Source organism: Chrysemys picta, chromosome 6 (genome assembly GCF_011386835.1).
Source record: "Chrysemys picta bellii isolate R12L10 chromosome 6, ASM1138683v2, whole genome shotgun sequence".
NCBI classification, from domain to species: domain Eukaryota; kingdom Metazoa; phylum Chordata; order Testudines; family Emydidae; genus Chrysemys; species Chrysemys picta.
In genome coordinates, this window is record NC_088796.1 from 26,001,165 (window position 1) to 26,023,571 (window position 22,407).

General features: G+C 44.9%; 1 protein-coding gene across 17 annotated transcripts in view; it reads right to left on the bottom strand.

Annotated features, from left to right (window-relative positions):
* Window positions 1-22,407, bottom strand: part of CPLANE1 (ciliogenesis and planar polarity effector complex subunit 1) — a 183,362-nt gene that overhangs the window by 31,041 nt on the left and 129,914 nt on the right. For 10 of the 17 annotated variants that reach the window (XR_010588766.1, XM_065550010.1, XM_065550008.1 and 7 more), the window contains 10 exons: window positions 21,003-21,057; window positions 19,578-19,682; window positions 18,961-19,056; window positions 17,497-17,618; window positions 17,033-17,231; window positions 16,140-16,381; window positions 9,609-9,702; window positions 8,467-8,628; window positions 5,096-5,126; window positions 4,251-4,382 (listed from right to left, as the gene is read on the bottom strand). Coding sequence is in view for 11 of the 17 variants with exons in the window: in XM_065550010.1 (XP_065406082.1) it covers window positions 4,251-4,382; window positions 5,096-5,126; window positions 8,467-8,628; window positions 9,609-9,702; window positions 16,140-16,381; window positions 17,033-17,231; window positions 17,497-17,618; window positions 18,961-19,056; window positions 19,578-19,682; window positions 21,003-21,057 (1,238 nt within the window). In the remaining 6 variants the exon portion in view is untranslated. The remainder of the gene's footprint in view (window positions 1-4,250; window positions 4,383-5,095; window positions 5,127-8,466; window positions 8,629-9,608; window positions 9,703-16,139; window positions 16,382-17,032; window positions 17,232-17,496; window positions 17,619-18,960; window positions 19,057-19,577; window positions 19,683-21,002; window positions 21,058-22,407) is intronic. The other 7 variants (XR_010588767.1, XR_010588769.1, XR_010588768.1 and 4 more) reach the window with 4 other exon arrangements.

The window sequence follows — 22,407 nt, forward strand, 5'->3', positions numbered from 1 at the left end:
GTGAACTGGTAGTGGTTGTTGTTCACCACAAACCTGAGGTACCTTCTGTGGGACGGTGTAATTGCTATATGAAAATATGCGTCCTTCAAGTTGAGGGCAGCATACCAGTCCCCTGGATGCAGGGAAGGGATAATGGAGGCCAAAGAGACCATGCGGAACTTGAGTTTCTTCATGAACCTGTTGAGTTCTCGCAGGTCTAGGATGGACCTGAGCCCACCTTTGGCTTTCAGTACTAGGAAATACCAGGAGTAGAAGCCCTTGCCCTTCAACTCCTGAGGAATCTCTTTCACTGCTCCCAGTGATAGGAGCGAGTGCACCTCCTGCATAAGGAATTGCTCGTGAGGAGGCTCTCTGAAGAGGGACAGAAAAGGGGGGTGGAAGGGTGGGAGGGCCAAGAATTGGAGGGAGTATCCCCTTTCTACCATCAGTCCAATGTGATACGGGACCAAGTAGGGTAGAAAGGGGATAGTCGGGACGAGAAGGTAAGGCGGGTTGGATCCAGCCTATGTACTGGTGTGCTGTCCTCGAGCGTGCCTTCAAAAGGCCTGCTTCTGGCCTGAAGACGGCTTAGATTGGCCAGAGCCCTGGCCTGAGGACGGGTGCAGTCTCTTTCTGCCACTCCTGCTCCTCCTCTGGGAACTGTCCTGTCGGTTCTGCAGTTGGTAGAACCGCTGAGGAGGTTGCAGCCTGAAGTGCTTCTGCTGCATGGAAGGAGTGTGGAGGCCCAGCGACTTGAGGGTGGCTCTTGAGTCTTTTAGGCTATGCAGCCTTTTATTTGTTTTGTCCTAAAAGAGAGCCGAGCCCTCAAAGGGGATGTTTTGGATAGTCTGCTGGACTTCATATGACAGACCAGAGACCTGTAGCCAGGAGCTCCTGTGGCCCTAACCCGAGTAGCCGCAACCACCCGGCTGCAGTGAGGCTCGGGAAATAAGCTTGCTCTCCTTCACCAGAGCTGAAAACTCGGCGCGGGTGTCCTGCAACAGCTCCACAAACGTAGCCATTGCTCTGTAGGTATTAGAGGAGTATCTGCTTACAATGGCCTGCTGGTTCGAAATGCGGAGTTGCAAGCCACCAGTCAAGTAGACCTTTCTCCCGAAGAGGTCAAGTCTTTTTGCCTCCCAGTTCTTTGGGGAGGGTGCCTGGTAGCCCTGGCATTCACACTGTTTGGCAGCATCCACCACCAGGGAATCTGGTGGAGGATGGGTATATAAGTGCTTGTGGCCCGTCGATGGCACAAAATAGCATCATTCATTTCGCTTAGCCGGCGGGGGCTGGGGGGGGGGGGACAGGGAGGAATGAGGTTGGGGTCTGCCACAAAGTCTTTGTGGTGTCAGAAATGTTTTTTTATGAGGGTCAGGGAAATGTGTGCAGGCCCGGAGGGGGCGAGAATATCCACCATGGGATCAACATCCTCCACAAGCTCCTCAGCCTGGATGCCCAGGCCCTTGGAAACCTGCCGCAGCAATTGCTGCAGAACCTTGTTGTCCTCTAGGGCCGGGGCTACGGAAGTGCCCGGCACAGCCTCTTCTGGCGAGGAAGAGGAAGAAATTCCTGGAAGGAGTGGCTGCTCCCTTCCCTCTGTGCCCAGGGGATCTCACGGTGCCTGGGGTTCCCGGGCATTGATGTCGAGCTGGACAGTGCCGTGATATTCGGTGCTGTGACTGTAGAAGACTGTCGATGCCAGAAGAGTCGGTGCCGGTGTCAGGATCGCTGGTGCCAGTGCCAATGTTGACGGAATCATTGTAATAGGCGGCGGTACAGGGAGAGCCGATATCAATGCCATGAGTGGTGGTAACCCGGCATCGAAAAGTGCTGGAGCCGCTCCTGATACAGCTGGCGCTGACAGAGCTGGACGTGGTATAAAGTTAGCCAAAGCTACTGATGCTACTCTGGAATGGGACCCCTGGCTTTGCCCTTCGATTTGGTGGAAGGCCCAGGGCATCCAGAAGGCCATTGCGTCAGGTTTTGCCATTGTGCCAGCCACGGTGCTAAGTTTGCTTCTCCTGGTCCTGCCATGACCTCTATCTCCTACTCCTGTCAGAGTGAATGGAGTCAGACTCCGATGTCTCCAAGAAGGAGAACCACGGAGGTGCAGTACTGCGAGGCACCGACAGTTCATGGCGTGGGCTAGGGGACCCACATGGCTCCCGCACCTTGGCCAGGGGGGGTGTGCTCTGGGAATGGTGAGCACCACGACATCATAGCCGGCTTTCCTCTTGACGGTACCAAGGGACAGGACAGTGCTGGTGATTCATCTCTCCTGGGAGCAGAAAATGGCACCGTAAGGCGCAACAAGTCCTGGGCCGCCCAGAATGCCTCCGGAGTCTATGGGAGTTGCAGCTGTTGACTCCGTGGGCCCGGCAAGGAGGCAGGGTCTGGACTTGACTGCACCGCCACTGGGGCAGGAGTCGATGCGACCCTAGCAGGCGAAGGGGCAGAAGTGGTGTGGCCCGACTGGGATCTCACAGTGGCTGGCTCCTTGGTCTTGGACGAGGGAGAGCGGCCCTTCTCTGGCTTCCTTTTCTTTTGTGGCACTAGCGATTGTGACCAGTGCCTTCCCGCAGCAGGGCTCCTACACGGAAGGAGCTGTGACGGTGCAGAGAGGCTCACGAGTCCCTTTTCGGCACCGGTTCCCCTGTAGATGGTGCTGGGGCACTCTGCACCAAGAAAGAGGAGGTGATAGGCACGGGATCACCCCAATCTGGGGTCTGACTGGGGCCAGAGCGCGGCCTCCATAAAAAGGACTTTAAGACATTGGTCTCTGTCTTTCAAAGTCCTAGGGCAAAACCCGTGACAGATCCTGCACTGGTCTTTCTGGTGACTCTCCCCTAAGCACCTTAAGCACGAGGAGTGCGGGTCATTTTTAGGCATGCACTTGCCACAGGCCTCACAAGTTTTAAAGCCCGGGGACCATGGCATTCCACAGCACCAGGAGCATTGGGAGAGGGGAATCCCCAAATTAAACCTAACCGCTATAAATAACTACACTACCAGTACTAATAACTAACGCTAACTAACGGTATGAAGAACTATATACAATGGACACTGTGAACGGCGCTTGCCAAGGCAAGAGCTATGGGATGTTCCAGCTAACCGTCACTGGCAATAAGGAGGAACTGAGGGGGTGGCGGGTCAGCAGGGCTCTATATGGAGCGCCAGGAAGGTGTGACTCCATGGGGCACCCTGGCCGACCCGACAGATGCTGCTATGGGAAAAATCTTCCGTCTGCCATGCACGTACGCACTTGATTGGAATGGACATGAACAAGCACCTGAAGAAGGCATCCTCCACCCCAGCCTCGTTTCCCCTGAGCGGGCTCTGCAGTGGGGAGTGGGCATGACTCCAGTCCTGGCTCGGCTTCAGCCCGTTTTTACCTTTGCGGTCCATTGAAAAGCGTCTGCCTGTCTAGATTTGGCCCACAGTCTGCCTATTGACTATCCCTGGTTTAACTAATCCACTTCAAATTCACACTTCTGGTTAATTCAGATTAATTTTCCTGGATGTCCCCCTACAGACAAGTCCTAAAGCTAATTTTTTTCAAATGTGGCCTCTAATTTGTGTATCTCATTTTCAAGTCCCTCATTCTAAGACATTTAGGACCTGATTTTCAGAGGCAAAAAGCACTTGCAACTCCAAATGTAAAAATAAGGCCTCAAGTTGAGCACTTCCAAACTGAACCAAATAAAACTGATACCTTCAAATCAAGATTAGATTTCTTTCTAAAAGATCTGCTCTAGTTTAAACACAAATGATTGGATTTGATTACTGAATTATTGAAAAAAAATGACTAGGTGAAGTTCTATGGCCTGTGTTATGCAAGAGGTCAGACAAATAGATCATAATGGTCCCTTCTGGCCTGAAAATCTCTTAAAGAGTTAGTGGACACTTATGAAATTTTTCACCAAAATAATGTGTTCATATGGAAATTTATACCTCCCCTGTTAAACACACATTTTGTGGAAGCTAAGTAGATTGTATTCACTGTTCGAATACTAGTGCCACTGAAGTCAATGGAAGTGCACTCATGCTTAAAGTTAAGCATGCGTGGAGGCGTTTGTAGGATTATATTTAAGAGACAATGACATTTTATAAAGCATTTATTTAATCATGCTAGTTTTAACCAACAAGCTGCTTGTTTTATTAAAGTTTTAAACACTAGTGACTTTAAACAATTTAATTTACATTAATTAATATTATAGCTGCTGTAACTCAGTACAAAGCACAAATGAAGACGACTGCTATATTATTACCTGGAGATACTTCTAGCCTGTGTTTTTGTAATGCCCAGTTCTGTAGTGGAAATGCCACCCTCTGTTACAAGATCATCAATAACATCAGTAATACCACTCAGTCCAGTAATTTGCAGGGGATTGTCTATAAAACTCAAATTAAGGAAAAAACAATGTTGTTACTAAAACAGGAATATATTTCCAAGAAAAACTAAAATTACAATATCTTAAAATCTTCACTTTTGAGCTCAGGTGGGCAAGAATATTCTCCTTATTCAAGAGCAAGTTACCCATACTCTTGTCTACCAAGTTGCCCATATTTCTACATGTGTATTGTTAGAGTTACACAGAACAATATTCTAGGTGTGACACACATGAATCCATTTTCATTCAATGGTTAAATACATCTTCAATACAGAACTACAGCCTGCTGGGTTGCATTTTTATTCAATAACTTTGTAATGGTTTCATTGTGTTAATTCTGCCTTTTAATATGAGTATTTCAATGGAAGCCGTGGGTGCTTGTCCAAAAGCAAAAATTAGCCCATAAAAATAACAAAAAACCATGCATAAAAACTAGTAGTGTCTTTCTTAAATGCTCCAAATGTGCAAAAGAAACATAATTTTTAGTGGACTGCATGGTGTCTGATATAAAACATGTTTATTCATGTCATATTAGTGCATGTTAAGGTTATTCTGATCCAGGTTACGTATATAAAACTGCCTGACTAGAAAAGCATGACATATATGCCTAGATTTCTGTATAGATAAGATTTCCAGTTTGATACTCCATTTTCCAGTAGGCTTTTTAGAAATACGCTGGCAATGCAGTTTAACAAAATCTGCGATTATTTCAAAACACTTACCTATCACCTAAATCTTCATTTATATGAATGTCTGAAATAGAAATAGCTTTAATCAATTAAAACACATGCATTAACATCTAATTTCTATGCAAATAGAACAAGACATACAGATTTGTTAGATGAAATATAAACTTTCAAAATGGATATGTTTATATTATAATGAATATATGTACTATTGTATAGTCTTAACTACCTTGTGCTCATGGCAGGATTTTGGAATACATTATCTATAGAGCCCTACCAAATTCAGGGCCATGTAAAAATGCGTCACGACCCATGAAATCTGGTCTTCTCCCATGAAATTTGGTCTTTTTTGTGCTTTTACCTATATTATACAGCTTTCATGGGGGAGACCAGCGTTTATCAAATTGGGGGTCCTCACCCAAAAGGGAGTTGCAGGGGGGTCACAAAGTTATTTTAGGGGGGTCATGGTATTGCCACTCTTACTTCTGCGCTGCCTTCAGAGCTGAAGAGCTAGGGAGCGGTGGCTGGTGGCCAGGCGCCCAGCTCTGAAGCCAGCGCCCCACCAGCAGCAGTGCAGAAAGAAGGACAGAAATACCATCCCATCCCACTTTCAGAGCTGGGCAGCCAGAAAGCGGCAGCTGCTGCCTGAGGGCCCAGTTCTGCAGGCAGCAGTGCAGACGTAAGGGTGGTAATACCATACCATGCCATCCTTAATTCTGCACTGTTGCTGGCAGCGGCTCTGTCTTCAGAGCTGCTGGCCGGGAGCCCAGCCTCTGCTCTCCAGTTGCCCAGCTCTGAAGGCAGTGCCTCTACCAGAAGCGGAATAGAAGTAAGGGTAGCAGTACCGCGACCCCCTTACAATAACCTTGCGACCCCCGCACAACTGCTTTTGAATCAAGACCCCTCCAATTACAACACAGTGACATTTCAGATTTAAAAAGCTGAAATAATGAAATTTATTATTTTAAAAATCCTATGACCATGAATTTGGTAGGGCCCTAATCATCTAGCATCACTATTACTACTTAGTGGTCAGAGACATTCAGCGTAACAAAGATCAATCTTGGCCCTTAGTTTGGAAGGTACAGCTCTACTTTTAAATACAATTTAGTAACTGGTATAAAACCAGTCTGGCTTTTTAGATCATTTGATGTTCACTGCTTATAAGCAAATCTCACTTGGGAGCTGAGATTTTAAAACAGTGGTGCCAACACTTTTCTCGTCGTGCCCGCTTTATCAGTATTGGAATCTGTCCGTGCCTCCCTCCATTACTGAACAATTGGCTCAGCAGAGGAGCTTGGGCTGACGGTAGGGCTCGGGGCAGAACTGGGGATAAGGGAGGAGCTGGGGCTCGAGCTGGAGCTGGCCCAGGGAGAGAGAGTGATAATGAGGGCAGAGCTGGGCTGGGGGGAGTGGAGCCAGAACAGTGAGAGGAGCCGTGGCCAGGAGTGGAGCTGGGAGGGGAGGCAGGACTGGGGCCAGGAGCTGAGCTTGGGCCAAGAGCTGGGTCCAACCCGTGGCTGGGGTTGGAGCTGGGAGTGGAGCAGTGGCCGGAGGCAGAGCTGCAGCCGGGGCTATGGACGGAAGCAGAACTGCAGCTGGGGCCAGAGAAGAGCTGGGGGCAGAGCAGTGCTGGGTGGCACTCCCTCCCCGCCCTCCATGGGGGCTGGCCAGGGCCCCATCGCACCCCTCCAGGGGGGCACGCCCCACAGTTTGGGGATCACTGTTTTAAAACCATTAGCTAGGCTGCTACAGCTTGAGAGCTAGATTCATAGTCACTCACCAAAATTACACCTCTACCTCAATATAACGCTGTCCTCGGGAGCCAAAACATCTTACTGCGTTATAGGTGAAACTGTGTTATACTGAACTTGGTTTGATCCGCTGGAGTGTGCAGACCCCCCCCCCCCGGAGCGCTGCTTTACCACGTTATATCCGAATTCGTGTTATATCGGGGTAGAGGTGTGCATATAATAACTAAGAATGTGAAAGAAGAGAACGGCAAGAGAATTGTCATTGCACATACAGCCAAAGAGAACTGTAATGTCAGCACAAATATTTACTTTGCACATTGAAATGAGGCTAGATGAAATAAAATGAGCATTCAGGCTAGGATACAGCTAAGGGAACTGGTAGTACTGACATATGGCAACACATTTCATCGCCATGTGGTGGACTGGAGTTAAATTCTCATCTCAAGTCACTGGGCAGATAAAAAGGAGGGGACACTGGCTTCAGAATCAGACCCAAAATTATCTATTTTCCTTCAACAACATTCTAATGGAGGCATCCTTGGACATAACACAGGATATAATACCCCTCTGGACTGTCATCAAACATTAATATACATCTGTACATTAAACGTGTGTGCATGGGTTACAAAAACAGTGCTTCTACACTCCTGAATGCATAAATCAAGTAACCGAGAAAACTTGCAAACTGATCTTTATGAACATATTACCACCATGATACTTCACATAATGCTAATGATCTCACCGCACACTAAGCCATGAGGATCTTTGTTAGGCTTGGCAGAGAGATTGTGTTGCTCCTTTAAGGGTGGTTAGAGAGCCAGAGAGTTATCTGCAATATGGAGGAAGCTCCATCCCAGGTCAGCATGGGGATGCTGACCTATTACCCCCTCCTTGAGGTGATTGGAAGAGAGGGGGACTGTTTATGCTCATATCTGAGCAGTGAAAGCCCTCTTTTTGCCTGGACAGGCAGAGCACCACCCACCTTTCCAGCAATATAAGTAGCTGAAATACCAGGTTTTCGTTATGATCCACTTTGGGCATTATGCTAGTTTCTCCTTTTGGGGGTCTGGGAAGGAGTTTTTCCTCACTGCCAGTTTGGCAAAGGCAAGGTGGTTTTTTTTTTTTTTTGCATTTCCCACAGTGGACTGGAGTTTTGGGGAGGAGGGAAGAACGAAAGGGGGGATTAGGCTATGATGTCACAACTCATTATGTAAGTGCAGGTACTCTGTAGGAAATGGATACAGTGATCAGATAAAATGGACTCGGGAAAGATTTAAAGGAGGTATTCATTGAAAGAGGGGAAACTGTGGGAGGGCAGGTTGCTGTGAGGTCGGGACTCCTATGACTGGGTATGGCAGGGAGTCAACCCCTCCGCCCTTTAGCCCCATTAACCCTCATTCAAGGGGGGTGGAGGAGGTCCCAGCAGCCTCCCTGGGTAAATGATTATGGAATTACCTGCACTATACAATTTTATATGCTGGGTACTTCCAGACATTTAGTAATAAATTTGCAGCCTAATTAAACCACAACCAGTGTCTCCTCTCCTCCTTCCAGCATAGCCAGACAATGAGAAAGATTGCAGCAACACAAAGAAATGTGTCTACTTGCTTTTTAACAAGTAAAGGGGAAAAAGGGTAAATTAAAGAATGATACCGGATGATGACTTTATACGACTCAGAAGGTTAGCAGATGAAGTTGCAGGGGAAAGAGAGTGAGCTTGCAAGGCTGTATAACTGGTTACAGAATATTCAGGTCTTGAACCCTCCTCTTCTTCATCCATAAGATCTTCAAAGTCCACAGAGCTCACATAACGTGCTGATGCAATGGAAGAATTAATAGACACAGTAAGTAAAACATAGTAAAAAAAATCCAGACCAAAAACAGAAAATGCAGTGAAATAATATATTTATGAATTTGTGTTATGGATTGATTAATATACCCTTCTAACCAAAATAAACCCCAAACCCAATGTATTCAGATCACTATGCTGCTGAAAGTTAACCAGTTGAAGTATGGAGCCATACTGCTCCAGTCTGAGCTCCAGGAGTCGTTGTGGCTCCTGGAGTTGCCATGTACATGGTAGCCTGCCCATGTGAAGGACTAAATTGTGGCTCATCCGTGCAGTGGGTCGTGGATCAATTTTGTGTATCAATACAGAATGTAGCCATGATCTGGCCATATATCTGATATGAAATCATAATGTGTTCCCTCTTGGCCTCAATTAATCAGTACAGTGCAGCAGAGATACCCATATAAGTATTTTCAATCCATTTTCTAGACAAAAATAATCAATTACATAATCAATACCTCACCACTAAGAAACCAATTTAACTGATGTGACCTTTTATTAAGTCAGGCCAAAGGGTAGTAATATATCCTTTTAGCCATCAAAACGGCATGAATAATGAAATTTTATTACAACGTAGGGAAAACATTCAGAGGCCAAATTATCATGTCTTACAAAATTAGTGTGGAAGCCAATACAAGCCCTGCAGTTAATTTTACAAAACAACTGCAATAAGAACCATTACCTCTAAAACCCAAGATCAGGTCCTGCATCTTAGTCATGGAAACAATTAGAAGTATATAAATAATTTCTAGTCCAATGTGGTTGAGTAAATTCCCCTTATATCAGTACTCTAATTTTCTACCTTTCATTTTACCTCTTCTTGATTGGTAATCTGATCTTTCCCCAATTTTATAATTGAGGTAACATTACTTTAAGTTGTAATAAATTTGCAAAATTCCATGATTCAGCACAGGGCCCACCACTCCCCAGTTAGCAGGACACATACCTTCATCAATAACTCCCACACCTTCAGAGAACAAGGAAGCTACACCCAAGTTTGGACTGGCAGCCATTCCTAAATCTTCTATTGTTTTTACTATCTAAGAAAAGAACCCACATACTTGATAAAAGTATTTTTGATTAATGTTTTGTTTAAATGAAACAATTATATATGAAATATTCATGAAAGGATTGTTTTAAACAGAAATAGCTATTTAATATATTTAATAAATATATTCTTATTCAAAACATTTTCAACTAAATAAATAATTTGGTTGTGAGAAGAGCCAAAGGAGCCCTAATTGAGTCTTGTTCAATCGGTTCATGTAAACAGCTAAATCTTTAAAGACCTTACCCTGCTAATGTTTACAATACTATTCACATGAGAAGTCTCATTAAGCTAATGCTACTCATATGCCTAAGGGCTTGTCTACATGGAGAGTTAGTGCGTAGCAAGTCAGGGTGTGAAAAAAAAATGTAACTGTTGTTCTTTGAGATGTGTTGCTCATGTCCATTCCATTCTAGGTGCGTGCGCGCCCATGTGCACAGTCGTTGGGGACTTTTCTCTTTACGTTATCCATAGAGTTGGCTGTGGTGCCCCCTTGAGTGCCGCACTCATGCATCGGTATATCAGGTAACACCGATCTTACGTCTTCTCAGTTCCTTCTCGCCGGCAATTCTGACAGAGGGGCAGGAGGGCAGGTAATGGAATGGACATGAGCAACACATCTCGAAGAATAATAGTTACAGAAGGCAGGTAGCCGTTTTTTCTTCTTGGAGTGCTTGCTCATGTTGATTCCATTCTAGGTGACTCAGAAGCAGTATCTTCGGAGGTGGGCTCAGAGTTCACAGTCTAGAGCTGTGGTCACCAACCGGTCGAGGTGATCTCCGGCAGCACAGCGGGGCTGCTGCTAAGACAGGCTCCCTGCCTGCTCCGGCCCCACACCGCTCCCGAAAGCAGCCAGCGCAGCCTCATGGCAAGGGAACAGGGATCTCCCTCCGCATGCTGCTCCTGCCTGCAAGCACTGCCCCTGCAGCTCCCATAGGCTGGGAACAAGGAGCTATGGCCAATGGGAGCTGCGGGGGCAGTGCTTGCAGAGAGGGACAGCACGCAGACCCACATGCCACCCGCCTGCCCCCAGGGGCACTTTGGCCCCTTTTGGAGCAGTGTAGGGCTGGCGTAGGCAGGGAGCCTGCCTTAGCGGCAGCCACGCTACACCACCAACCAGGAGCTGCCAGAGGTAAGTGCTGCCCGGCAGGAGGCCGCACTCCAACCCCCAGCCCTGAGCCCCCTCCCAGAGCCAGCACCCTGTATCCTCTCCTGCACCCCAGCCCGGAGCCCCCTCCTGCACCTTGGTTGTTGATATAGAACATAGCCGCTATACTGTCCATCAGGACTTGGACCACCCTGCTCTTTAGGTGAGGTAGGAAGGTGTGGCAGGTGAAGTGGACCTTCCTGATATTGATGTGTAGTGAACAACTGAGGTGGGACCAATGACCTTGCGTGCTGAGATTGCCTAGGTGGCTTTCCCACCCCAGGTCCAAAGCATCGGAGATGAGGGTAATCAACAGCGGGGGCGGGGGGGGAGGGGGCGCATGAACGGGGCTCCCTCCAGCAGTGATGCAGGGTTTTGCCACCATGCAAGTGACAACAGAACATTGTCCGGGACCTTGACTACATGGTCCATGCTGTGTCTGTTGGGGATGTAAACCAACACCAGCCACGCCTGCAGAGACCTGAAGTGGAATCACACATGCCGAACCACGTAAGTTATGGCTGCCACATGGCCCAACAGCCACAGGCTTGTATGAGCGGTGGTGAGAGGGTGAGCTTGTGTACACAAGATCAGGTCCACCACGGCCTGGAACTAGGTCTAGGGGAGGAAAACCCTGGCCCAGGTAGAGTAAAGGATCGCTCCAATGAACTATATGCGCTGCGTCAGGACTAAGGTTGACTTTGTCTCATTTATTAACAGCCCCAGGTCGCAACACGTGGAGCAAACCAGGTCGAGATGATGATGTACCTGATCCCGGGATCGGCCTTTTATTAACCAGTCGTCGAGGTACAGGTAAATCTGTACACCTTTTTGCCTCAGGTAAGTGGCCACTGGCACTATACACTTTGTAAACACTGTCAGTGCCGACAACAGGCCAAAGGACAGTGCCGTGAATTGAAAATGGCAGTGGCCCAACAAAAACCAGAGGAAACACCTGTGCCCAGGGAAAATAGAAATATGCGTCCTTTAAGTCGAGGGTGGCACACCAGTCTCCTGGATCCAGGGAGGGGATAATGGAGGCTAGGGAGACCATGCAGAACTTTAACTTTCTGAGAGACTTGTTGAGCTGTTGCAGGTCTAGAATCGGTCTGAGGCCTCCATTTGCTTTTGGGATTAGGAAATAACGGGAGTAGAACTCTTTCCTTCTCATGTCTGGAGACACCTCCTCCACCGCCCCCAGGAGCAGGAGGCTCTCGACCTCTTGCATGAGTAGTTACGCATGAGAAGGGTCTCTGAAGAGGGACTGGGAAGGGGGATGGGAGGGAGGGTCAGCCACAAATTGCAGGATGCAGCCCAAAGAAATTGTGTCGAACACCCAACGGTCCAAGGTCAGCCACGACCAGGCCGAATGGAAGGAGCGTAGACAGTCGAGGAGAAAGCGGGGGGGGGGGGGGGGGGGGGTAGATCCTGGGCAGTAGCTGGGCACCATCCTCGGGCACATACTCAAAATGCCCATTTCTGGCTGCCCTGGTCTTTCTAGCCTATTGAGTGATGTGCAGGTCTAAGGACCAGAGGCTGGCATGGGAGTTTTTAATGCTGTGGAGCTGTGCGTCTGTCAGCTCCGAGAAGAGCCCTGCTCCCTCAAACAGGAAGTCCTGAAGGCTAGCCTGCATCTCCTGGGATAGCCTGGAGGACTGTAACCAGGAGCTGCGCCTTGTGACCACCACAGAGGTGACCACCCTGGCCGCTGAGTCCATAGCATCCCTGGCCATCTAGAGGGTGCCTCTCGCCACTGCTTTGCCGTCTTCCACCAAGGTGGCAAACCTGGGCTTGGTCCTGTGGAAAGCCCTCCTTGAACTTGCTGATGGAGTCCCACCAGTGAAGTTGTACCTGCCTAGCAGGGCCTGATGGTTAGACACCCGAAATTGCAGGCTGACTGTTGAATAAATTTTCCTGCCAAACAAGTCCAATCTCTTGGCATCTTTATTTTTGGGTATGCCACTGGCCTGACCCTGCCTGTGCCTTTTGTTGATGACAGACACTACCAGGAACCTTGCTGGAAGGTGGGTGTACAAATATTCAAATCCCTTTGCTGGGATATAATATTTCTTTTCCGCTTTTTTGGAGGCAGGCGGAATGGAAAAGGCAATTTTCAGGACTCCTGGGAGAACAGGCATCACAACCCGGGCCGGGATGGAGGAGGGTATGACGCTGAAGAGGTCGTTGGACTCTTCTGCTAGCTCCTTGACCTCCAAGTTCAGGTTAGCAGCCACCCTTTTGAGCAGGGCCTCATGCTCTTTGAAGTCATCGGGGGGCTGCTTGCTTGTGAGGGATTCGCTACTGCCTCGTCCAGAAACAACAAAGATGATGGTACCGCAGGGTGGCTTCCCTTTGCCTGCCCGGGGACGGCTCCTTGGGCATTGGGGCCCATTGTGACACTCCTGTGACAGACTCAGCACCATGCTCTGATACCGGTGCCTGCTGGTCCAGAGGCAGTTTGTCTGGTGTGGCCTGAGAGGAATGCTGGGAGTACGGGACCAGCATGATGGGTACACCCCATGGGCTCCAATATTGCCACTGCGGGCCACTGCCCCTGCTGCCGCCGGAGCTGTGCCTGTCTCGCGGGCCACTGGCGATTCGCCTCTCCTAGGTGAGGGGTTGAACTCTCCCACAGACTTGGATCACTGCCCTTCTGGTGACCAAGGCAGAACCACAGATGCCTGAGTCTGTCAGCTGACCCTCGTCGGCGACCGGTAAGGAAAGGGCAAGGAACGGTGCCTGCCCAAAGAGCGGTATCGGGGAGTCAGAGACTGGTGACACGACCAGGAATGATCTCGCACCGTGAGGGATCAATGCCGGAAGGACTGCTTAGGCAATGGGGATCTGCGCCATGGCAATCTCTGGTGGGAGGCCCGGCAGTATCGTGGATAAGGGGACTGCCATTGTGACTTGGCTGTCTCGTGCCTTGTAGGTGGCGACCTTGGTGTTAGGGACCTGGTTCTTCTAACCAGAGACTGAGGCTGTGGCACTGGGGTCCTAGGTTGCGATGACGGAGATTGACACCTGCGGTCCAGGGATGCTCCATTGCTTTAAAGAGAGGTCCGATAACCAGCTTCCCCTTAGAGGTCTGGGCCTTAACCGAGTCCATCGCCTGGCTTGGCATCTGCAGTGCTGGCCGGCCTACTTGTTCCTTGGCTGGCAGGGGCACGTCAGGCACAGGTGGCCCTACAAGGGGCCAGGATCCCCTGCTGCCCCCAGAGTGGATATCCCACTCCTTTTGAGTTCGAGGGCAAAAGTTTTTGTAGATCTTGCACTTGCCTTTTCTGTGTGATTTCCCCAGACACTTTAAACAGCTATCGTGGGGGTCATTAATGGGCATCGGCTGGGTACATGATGAATATGGCTTAAAGCCTGGGTAACAGGGCATGCCCCACTCCGCAGTGAAATCCCAGCCAGGGCTTTAACAACTAAAACTACTAGCTAACATTTAACTTAATTGCCAAACTAAGTACCTAACAATTAACTACAAAGGAGACAGAACAATGGGCTGAAAGAACTGCTAATGTTCCTGCGATGCAAGACAAGGCGCTCCAACCAACCGTCACAGGCGGTAAGAAGGAACAGAGTGCGTAGGGTTAGCGCATGAGTGCGGCACTCAAGGGGTTGCCACAGCCGACCCTACAGATACCACTAAGGCAAAAGTCTCCAACAATTGTTCATTTGGACATGTGCACACCTAGAATAGAATTGAAGAAGAACTATAGTGCACCCTGCTACCATACACTAGATGTTCACAGTGCACTTAGACATACATCCATTTCAAACAGCAGGACTTCAAAGTACACTACAGAATTTTTAGAGTGTGATAGCCAAGTCCAAACAACCAATTAATGCACTGCAAGCTAGTGTGCAGGAGACTAATAACCTGGCTTGCTGCTCAACTAACACACTACATAGACAAGCCTTTGTGTTTTCAGGAATGCACCCTTATAACATGGTTGTTTTTATACATATTTTTATACAGCTGAACTATTCTCAGAATGTTAATTTAAAATAGGTAGCAAGGTGCACTACAGTTTCACACCCTGACTTGCTACGCACTAACTCTCCATGTAAATGTTGTAAGTCAGATATTTCAAAATTCTAGCAATTAATGAGTTTCCAGAAGGTGTGAAATGTACCTGTGCAAACCAAACCAAAATTGATAAAGCTAAAATTTGATCCATCATTTGTCACTGTCCCTAAAAAATATTTTTAAATGCTTTCAACTTCTTCTCCTACTCCAGCTAGTTTATGCTTTACTGACTCATCTTTTTGGATGTGCTAACAGCTTGCATGATAATGTACAAAGTAGACAGCTGTGAAACATCACTTGAAGTGATTCCAGACTATATGCTGGGCCAGATTCTTAGTTGATGTAAATCAGCATAGCTCTGTTGAAGTAAAGCTATGCTGATTAAACTCCAGTTGGGTATCCGGCCAGCTGAAAGCAGAATTCATTGGCTCAGGTTAATAAAGTTACTTCCATTTTGTAGTAAACTGCAGTTATACTTTTAAATTGACTGAAATAATAAATAAATACTTAGTAGTATTCATCAGATGTTCTAAAGCAGTATTTTCCACGTTTTATAGATGATTAAACTTGGACACATTTTAGATGGAAATTCATAAGAAAATTAAACTAGATGTACCATAAAGAGGCAAAACTCTGTTGCTGGTTTCTCAGTTCTAATGTTTTGTCATGGCATATAGAAAATTGCATTTCCTAGGATTTATACACTGCAATCCAAATATACTATATAATCAAATTGTATTTATTTTATTTATATATTTAGATTTATAAAAATGCTAAAATGGGCATCTAAGGTACCCTTGATAAAACATTTTTATTTATAAAAATAAACAAACACTCAATAAATGACTCAATAAATGTCATGGTGAAAGGTTTCCAGAAATCCAGTCACTCAGTTAATCTGCAGAACTAAAACTGCAGTTATAATTTACAAGAATTTTCTAAAACTTGCCAAAAAGAGGTCTCCTTCCCAGTCTGTAGCAATTGGCCTTTAAAATTCACAGAATTTTAGGATACCTAAACATGCTGGGCCAGCTCCTTAGCTGACCTCAACAGAGCTCTGCCAATTTATACCAACTGAAGATTTGGTCCCCTGACAGTAACAATGGAAACCAAGAGATCCAGCACTAAGGGTGAATGGACAGTCCATTATTCTCTCTTTCTTAAAGTATACAAAAACATCATTCCAAAATGTAAATTCTAATTTTAATTGAAAGAAGGAAAAAAATACAGAGCAATCTGAACATACCAATTTAGTATTGCTGAAATCCTTCTCCATATTTTCTGCTATGTTCTGTAATGCCTGCAGTTGTATATCCATTTCCTGCAGCTTTGTATTAAAGTGTTCTTTGCTAATGATTTTGGCTGATAGTCCTGTAGAGTGAATGATGCTGACATCCTCATGCAATAGGTTCCAGGTTAGATTGTCTCTAGCAGCATCTGATTTTACATCCCTTTCTTGCACTGGGAACAGACCATTTTGATGGTCATCTCAAAATAATAATAAAAAAGAACAAACATAATACAGTGAACTGTAAATATTTAAATAACGGGTATGCATGTATCAGTTATGCTGATGTTTTTGGTGTGGGTTGGAGGAGTGCAGGCACCATCCCTATAGGAGTCATATTGTAAATGGTCCTTCTGTGAATAAATCTCCCCCATCCTACATGGAGAATGGGATCAGTCACCGCTTCCTGCATCCCAGGACCTGCAGAAGGTCTGGCGATTTGTGTTAGAAGGGAGGGCTGGCGAGATGCACAGCGTACCCATCACCCTGGCAAGCAGTGGTAATTCTGCTAAAACATAATGCAGGTTGTAACTGCATGAACCTTCTGATAGAGTCCACCTTCCCCTCTACACTACTGAATACCATGGCAGTGTGGCTCTACTGCAGGAGGTTGGCATTAGGGAGAATGATGAAGAATCATAGAATCTCTCAGGAAGAGACATGACCTTGAAGAGAAAGAGAAAGCACAGGGGAATTCTGCAGAATTTCTTAGGAGGGATGGCCTCTAGGGTGGGGGAAGGACAGAAGGTCTCTTGTGTGGAAGTGCAACAGTGCTATAATGAAGGATTTTTGTGAGCAATTATTTTCAACTAAAAAAAATAAAAATAAAAGAGTAAATAAGTGATTGTTACCTTTTCCCTGAAATTCGTTAGGTGGAATTGCATTGGTAACAGAAGCTGCCATGTGATGCAGCTTTGCAGAAGATGGAACTTCAAAGTTCTCATGTTGTTGTGTGGTAACCATCTCTTCTGTAGACTCGGCTATAGTAGGCAAATCCTTGAAGAGATCACTGTCTTCAATGTCAATCACATTGATATATTTGTGTCCAATCTGAACCATAGCAGGAAAAATTAAAAGGAATTATACAATACGTATTTTGGGTAGTACTGTGGCTAACTGTCCCCTTTTCTAATCCATTGTCTTTGGTTTTTGAGTTGAAATAGATACTTGTTTATTTCAAAGACTGGATAACATTCATTTTTCTATAAAGTTTCATGCAATCGACTCATGCTGATGAGACAAACCCAAAATAACACAACTGGTTACATACAGCATGTTATAACTGTATTATCAGAAAATATTTCTGAGTACTAACCAAATCAGGTGCAGTATCAGACACAGAGGATGGTAAAAGGCTCTCCCCTACTTCTGTGTGGAACTTGAAGTTTAAGTACATGTCTGGTGGCAACATCTGAGGAACTCTTGAAGCCAGATGTTCTATGAGGATGAAATAATGGTTAGGAATACAACTTACAGTAAAGATCCCTGGTATATTAGAAAAACAATTTCACTAACTCAGAATAAAGGAAAGCTTCTGTATCAGAGCCCTTTGACCAGAATAAAGTGACATGCTATGCTATATTGTTGTTTAATACTTATTCACAATAAAGCTGATTATTATTACATGATTATTACCAAAACGAAAAATAAACAAAAAATTAAAAAAATTAGAAATCAATATAAATCAAAGAAACTGTGAACTTCTATTAATTTCCAGAAACAGTTCTTCAATTAAATAGTTAAAAAACCTAAACCTGACACTTGCTCTAAAACACACTAGAACACACTGTTAGCAAAAACTGTAGCACACATCTTTGTAATGCATTGAACTATTAGATGGTGGAATGGTGTTGCAAGAGAAGTGGCACCATCAAAATCTAAGCACTTGTGGGGAACTATTATGCACTGGAAGAGGGAAGTACCTAGGTGATTTAATGGATCTTTTCCACCTCTAATTTCTATGGGTGTAGGCTAGATTAATAAAATTATAGTAATAATCCTTTTGTTGCCTGTAAATTAAATTAAATATTTTTTTTTAAATTAATGGAGATATCCTATCTCCTAGAACTGGAAGGGACCTTGAAAGGTCATTGAGTCCAGCCCCCTACCTTCACTAGCAGGACCAAGTACTGATTTTGCCCCAGATCCCTAAGTAGCCCCCTCAAGGATTGAACTTACAACCCTGGGTTTAGCAGGCCAATGCTCAAACCACTGAGCTACCCCCCCCTCCCCAATTCTAACTGGAAGCTGTGGCACAGCTTTGGGGTTAAAAGGATATTCCCATTACAATCCACATTTTCAAGGTCTTATATTTGGCAAAAAAAAAAAAAAGTCTCCTGCAGCACCAATTGACACAAAAGAGAAGTGATTTTATTACAAAGAACAAATCAGATTCTATTCTGCAAAAAAAAACTCGATTGAAAAATCAAAGCCAGATCAGGGGGGAAATAGTTCCTGCCAGTAAGTGGAAAAACTGAGTAAGGCAGCCTGCTCAGATATGGAGCGACTGGAAAATGACAGAGATGTATAAAAACGCAAAAGTATCTGCTAATGCAGGAGAACAACAATGTGGACTATAGAGTCAGGAAATGCAGTCACAATCAACATTTTCATATTACAAATCACTGTTATTTATTTAGATTTTAAAAACAATTGGACTAAAATTAATGTCTTCTTCATGATAGTCTCCACTTCGCTACTAAAAACATCATATAATGCAAAAGTGTATACAGAAAACCCATGCAATCCACAGAATGATAAAGAAAGGCAGAAGGCACACCTGTTGAAGGAACAGAGGCAATAGGTTGGTTTTTACTAAGTTCAGAAACTGTCTTGTCTTCAGAGCCGGTTTCTATATCCTGATATGACTTGAGGACTTGATTGGTATGAAAAAATTAAATCAAAATGGATTACTAGAACAGGAAAACATTTACAGTTGGGAGAGCAGAAACCCATAAAGAAAACATTTGCTTACTATCCATTAACAGAAATTATATAAGAAAAAGGAAGTAACCAGATTCTAATGCCTAAGATCTAAATCTTAGCTCTAAACTGCTAAATCTAAACCATAATGTGGACAAAATGCCAAGTGAAATCAACAGGAGTATTTCCAGAGAAAAGACTTCGGAATCTGGCCCTCAGGAAAAAACTGACAATCGCTTTATGTCAAGAAGAAATTTTGCATTTTTATTTGAATATCTGTTGGAACAAGGACATCTGTTTTATTATTTATTTGAAATAAGAAATACCCAAAAATATAACAAGTTAGTCAATATTTTTAAGCTTTTTCGATTATTTAAAAGAGACAATACTGCAATACACAAAAGCAGATCTGGAAAACAAGTGGTTGCAAAGTGTAAAACCAATAGCGCAAACAGATTATAGGTGGCATTTTACCTGGATCTGTATTTGTGCTTGCATCTTGAGTTTCTGCGGGTTTTTTCCTTGTGGAAGCCATGCAGTGTAGACCTGCTGTAGTAGTAATAGTCTCTCCCACTGTGTCTAAAATGGGGAAACACATAATCATTGTCCATTATTAGAACAAGAATTATTTTATTTATCTGTTCTACAGTTTTTAAATTAGAAAATATTCAATTATTTCAGTAAGCATGCTCTATAAAAATATTGGTGGAAATATGTGCCCAACTTAAGACCTTCTGTAAGAGGATCCAACTCCACTGAAATCTATGTGGTTGTGCCTACTTAAACCAACCCTGAATTTGGCCAAGTAACTTTTAAATGAGATATCTTTTTATATAATAAAATGTTGTACGTATCTCATGTTTTAAAGAAAAAGAGTGTGTGTGTGTGTGTGTGTGTGGTGTGTGTGTGTATATATATATATATATATTTGTTTTATTCTTCCTATTTTTGGCTTGTATTTTGACAAAGCAATCACCTATTTCTCTAATACCTAAAGTCAGGGAATGGATTTTCCTCTCTTTTTTCTCCTAGCAATGCTAAATCTGATATTGAATTAGTGAGTTGGAAGGAAGGATATCAGCCACATTTTCCCCACACATGGACTTTTGCTCCTGGACAGGTTGGAGAAGAGATCATTTTCAGAATAACCTGGGCAATTTGCTCCCAGAGTCACCTTATATTCCATGTAATCAAAATTTTCATTTAAATAGTAGAGTAATATCTATTTTATTTAAACTACAGAAATTTGTTATAAACCTTGAAAAATATTTTTTCTAACTATTTTTACCCCAACAAGTCCAGGGAGTATAATCACTGCAATGAACACCTAACTTTCCATTGTTTTCTTTTTCTCTCTCTTTTGCAGTATTCTAGGACAGAAACAATATAGGGACATTATACAATTATAAACAATACAGTGATCTCGTTTACTCTCATGTAAACCTGGAGTAATTCCATTCACTTCAGTGGAGTTATTCTGAGTGCACATTTATGTGTAACTGAGGTCAGAATCCAGCCCACAGACCCTGAATCTTTGAGGCGTTTTTGGTTTGGTTGTTTTGGGAATACCCTTCAAAATTTTAGTGCCATGAAAGATGACTAGCCTTATGTTTCGACTCATCATGCATTAATAGAGATCTTCATGATTTTATTGGGGAGATTTTGCAAGCCATGATGGATTTCCCTGCTCTACATTGCACGATTTGAGATGTTGCATTTTGATGTTGTCGTGTCTTCATTATGCTCAGCAAGGCAAACAGTTAAACATATCAACCTAGGAACTCCAAATTTAACCAATGATTTAGGTCTTTCTGTGACATCAGACAACCATTTTGAAAAAAAAGATAGAGTTCATGACTTTAGACATGATTTCTTTTTAAAAAACATGAATGTACATACCAAGTGAAATGACAAAATCATCTTCAAGATAACGGCTGGATTCTGCTTGCTGATCCTAATATGAGAAAAATGTAATCAAACCAGTGATACAGGATTTCTTGATGCTGTCAACTTTTAAATAAAGTTATGCTTCCTTTGAGCAATAATTTTAAAACTCATTAGAAAACATACTTTTCCTCACTTAGTGGCACAAACAGCTCCCTGCCAGAAGAATTTCCTATCTAGGTTGTACTGAGCATGCTCACCCAAACTGAGCAGGCTCAGTAGATAACTGCTATTGGTGGGAAAATGTGCCGTCTGCTGTTTTTGCCGTTACACCGGGCAGTGCGTGGCAGCTGCTGATCTGGCTGATGCTATGGAGCAGGCAGTCACAGCGTTCCCTCCTCTCCTGCTGGTGCCCTGGGTTGAAGCTGCTCCTCAGCTCCCAGCCCCCTTTGCTCCCACAGAGGCAGACGGTAAGAGCCGCCCATGTGGGGAGACCCGGCTCTGTGGCTGGCAGACCCCTCCGGGAACAGGGACCACAGGGGAGCCCTCCCAGCACACAACCCCTAATACCCCTCTCCCTACACCCTGAGCTACGCCCTCCCTGCACAAAGCCCCAGGTATGCCTCTCCCTGCACCTGAGCTACCCCCCCTACCCACACACAGACCCAGCTACCCCCTCCCTGCACCCTGAGCTACCCCATCTGCACACAGTCCATAGCTACCCCCTTCCTGCACCCTGTGCTATCCCCATGCCGGCACAGAGCTACCCCCTCTAAGCTGGTTTCAAACTTTTTTTTATAATTTTTGGTTGCACCTCTTGGCCCCCAACCCAGACAGGCTGGGTGGCCTGCTGAGGTGAGTCAGGGGTGGAGGTGGCACTCCCTCCCTGGATCCCGCCATGCGGACGTGGCTTGAGACCTGCTGGCCCCTTCCCCCCCAAAATATAAGTCAAACTATGCCTATGCCCAAGGCCTCTGCCCTGAGGGCCAATCCCCTGCTGGGCCCTGGAGTTTTTATAGCCTGTTGGAGGGGGCCTCCAAGAGAAAAAGTTTGAGACCCCCTGCTCTAAGCAACATGGACTAGATCGCTTTTTAAATAAATTGTGGAGAAGAGCCTTGCTATCCCCCATTCTTTGTGAGGAAGTGCTGAATTTCTAAATTATATAAAGGAAACACACACAGCAGTACAGTGGCGGGTGTCTTAAAAATGTGCATAATAAAATAGCAAATGGTACCACCACACTTAAGCAAGATCTACAGTTTGTACAGTTTTAAATAAAAATGACCTAGAAAACATTAGTGGATTTCTGGACAAATTATTATAAATGTCATAGAAATGCTATGGAATAAATAACCAGCTAAATCAGAATTATAATCACTATGGGGATTTTCATCAATACAAGCCAACAAAGAATTTTTTT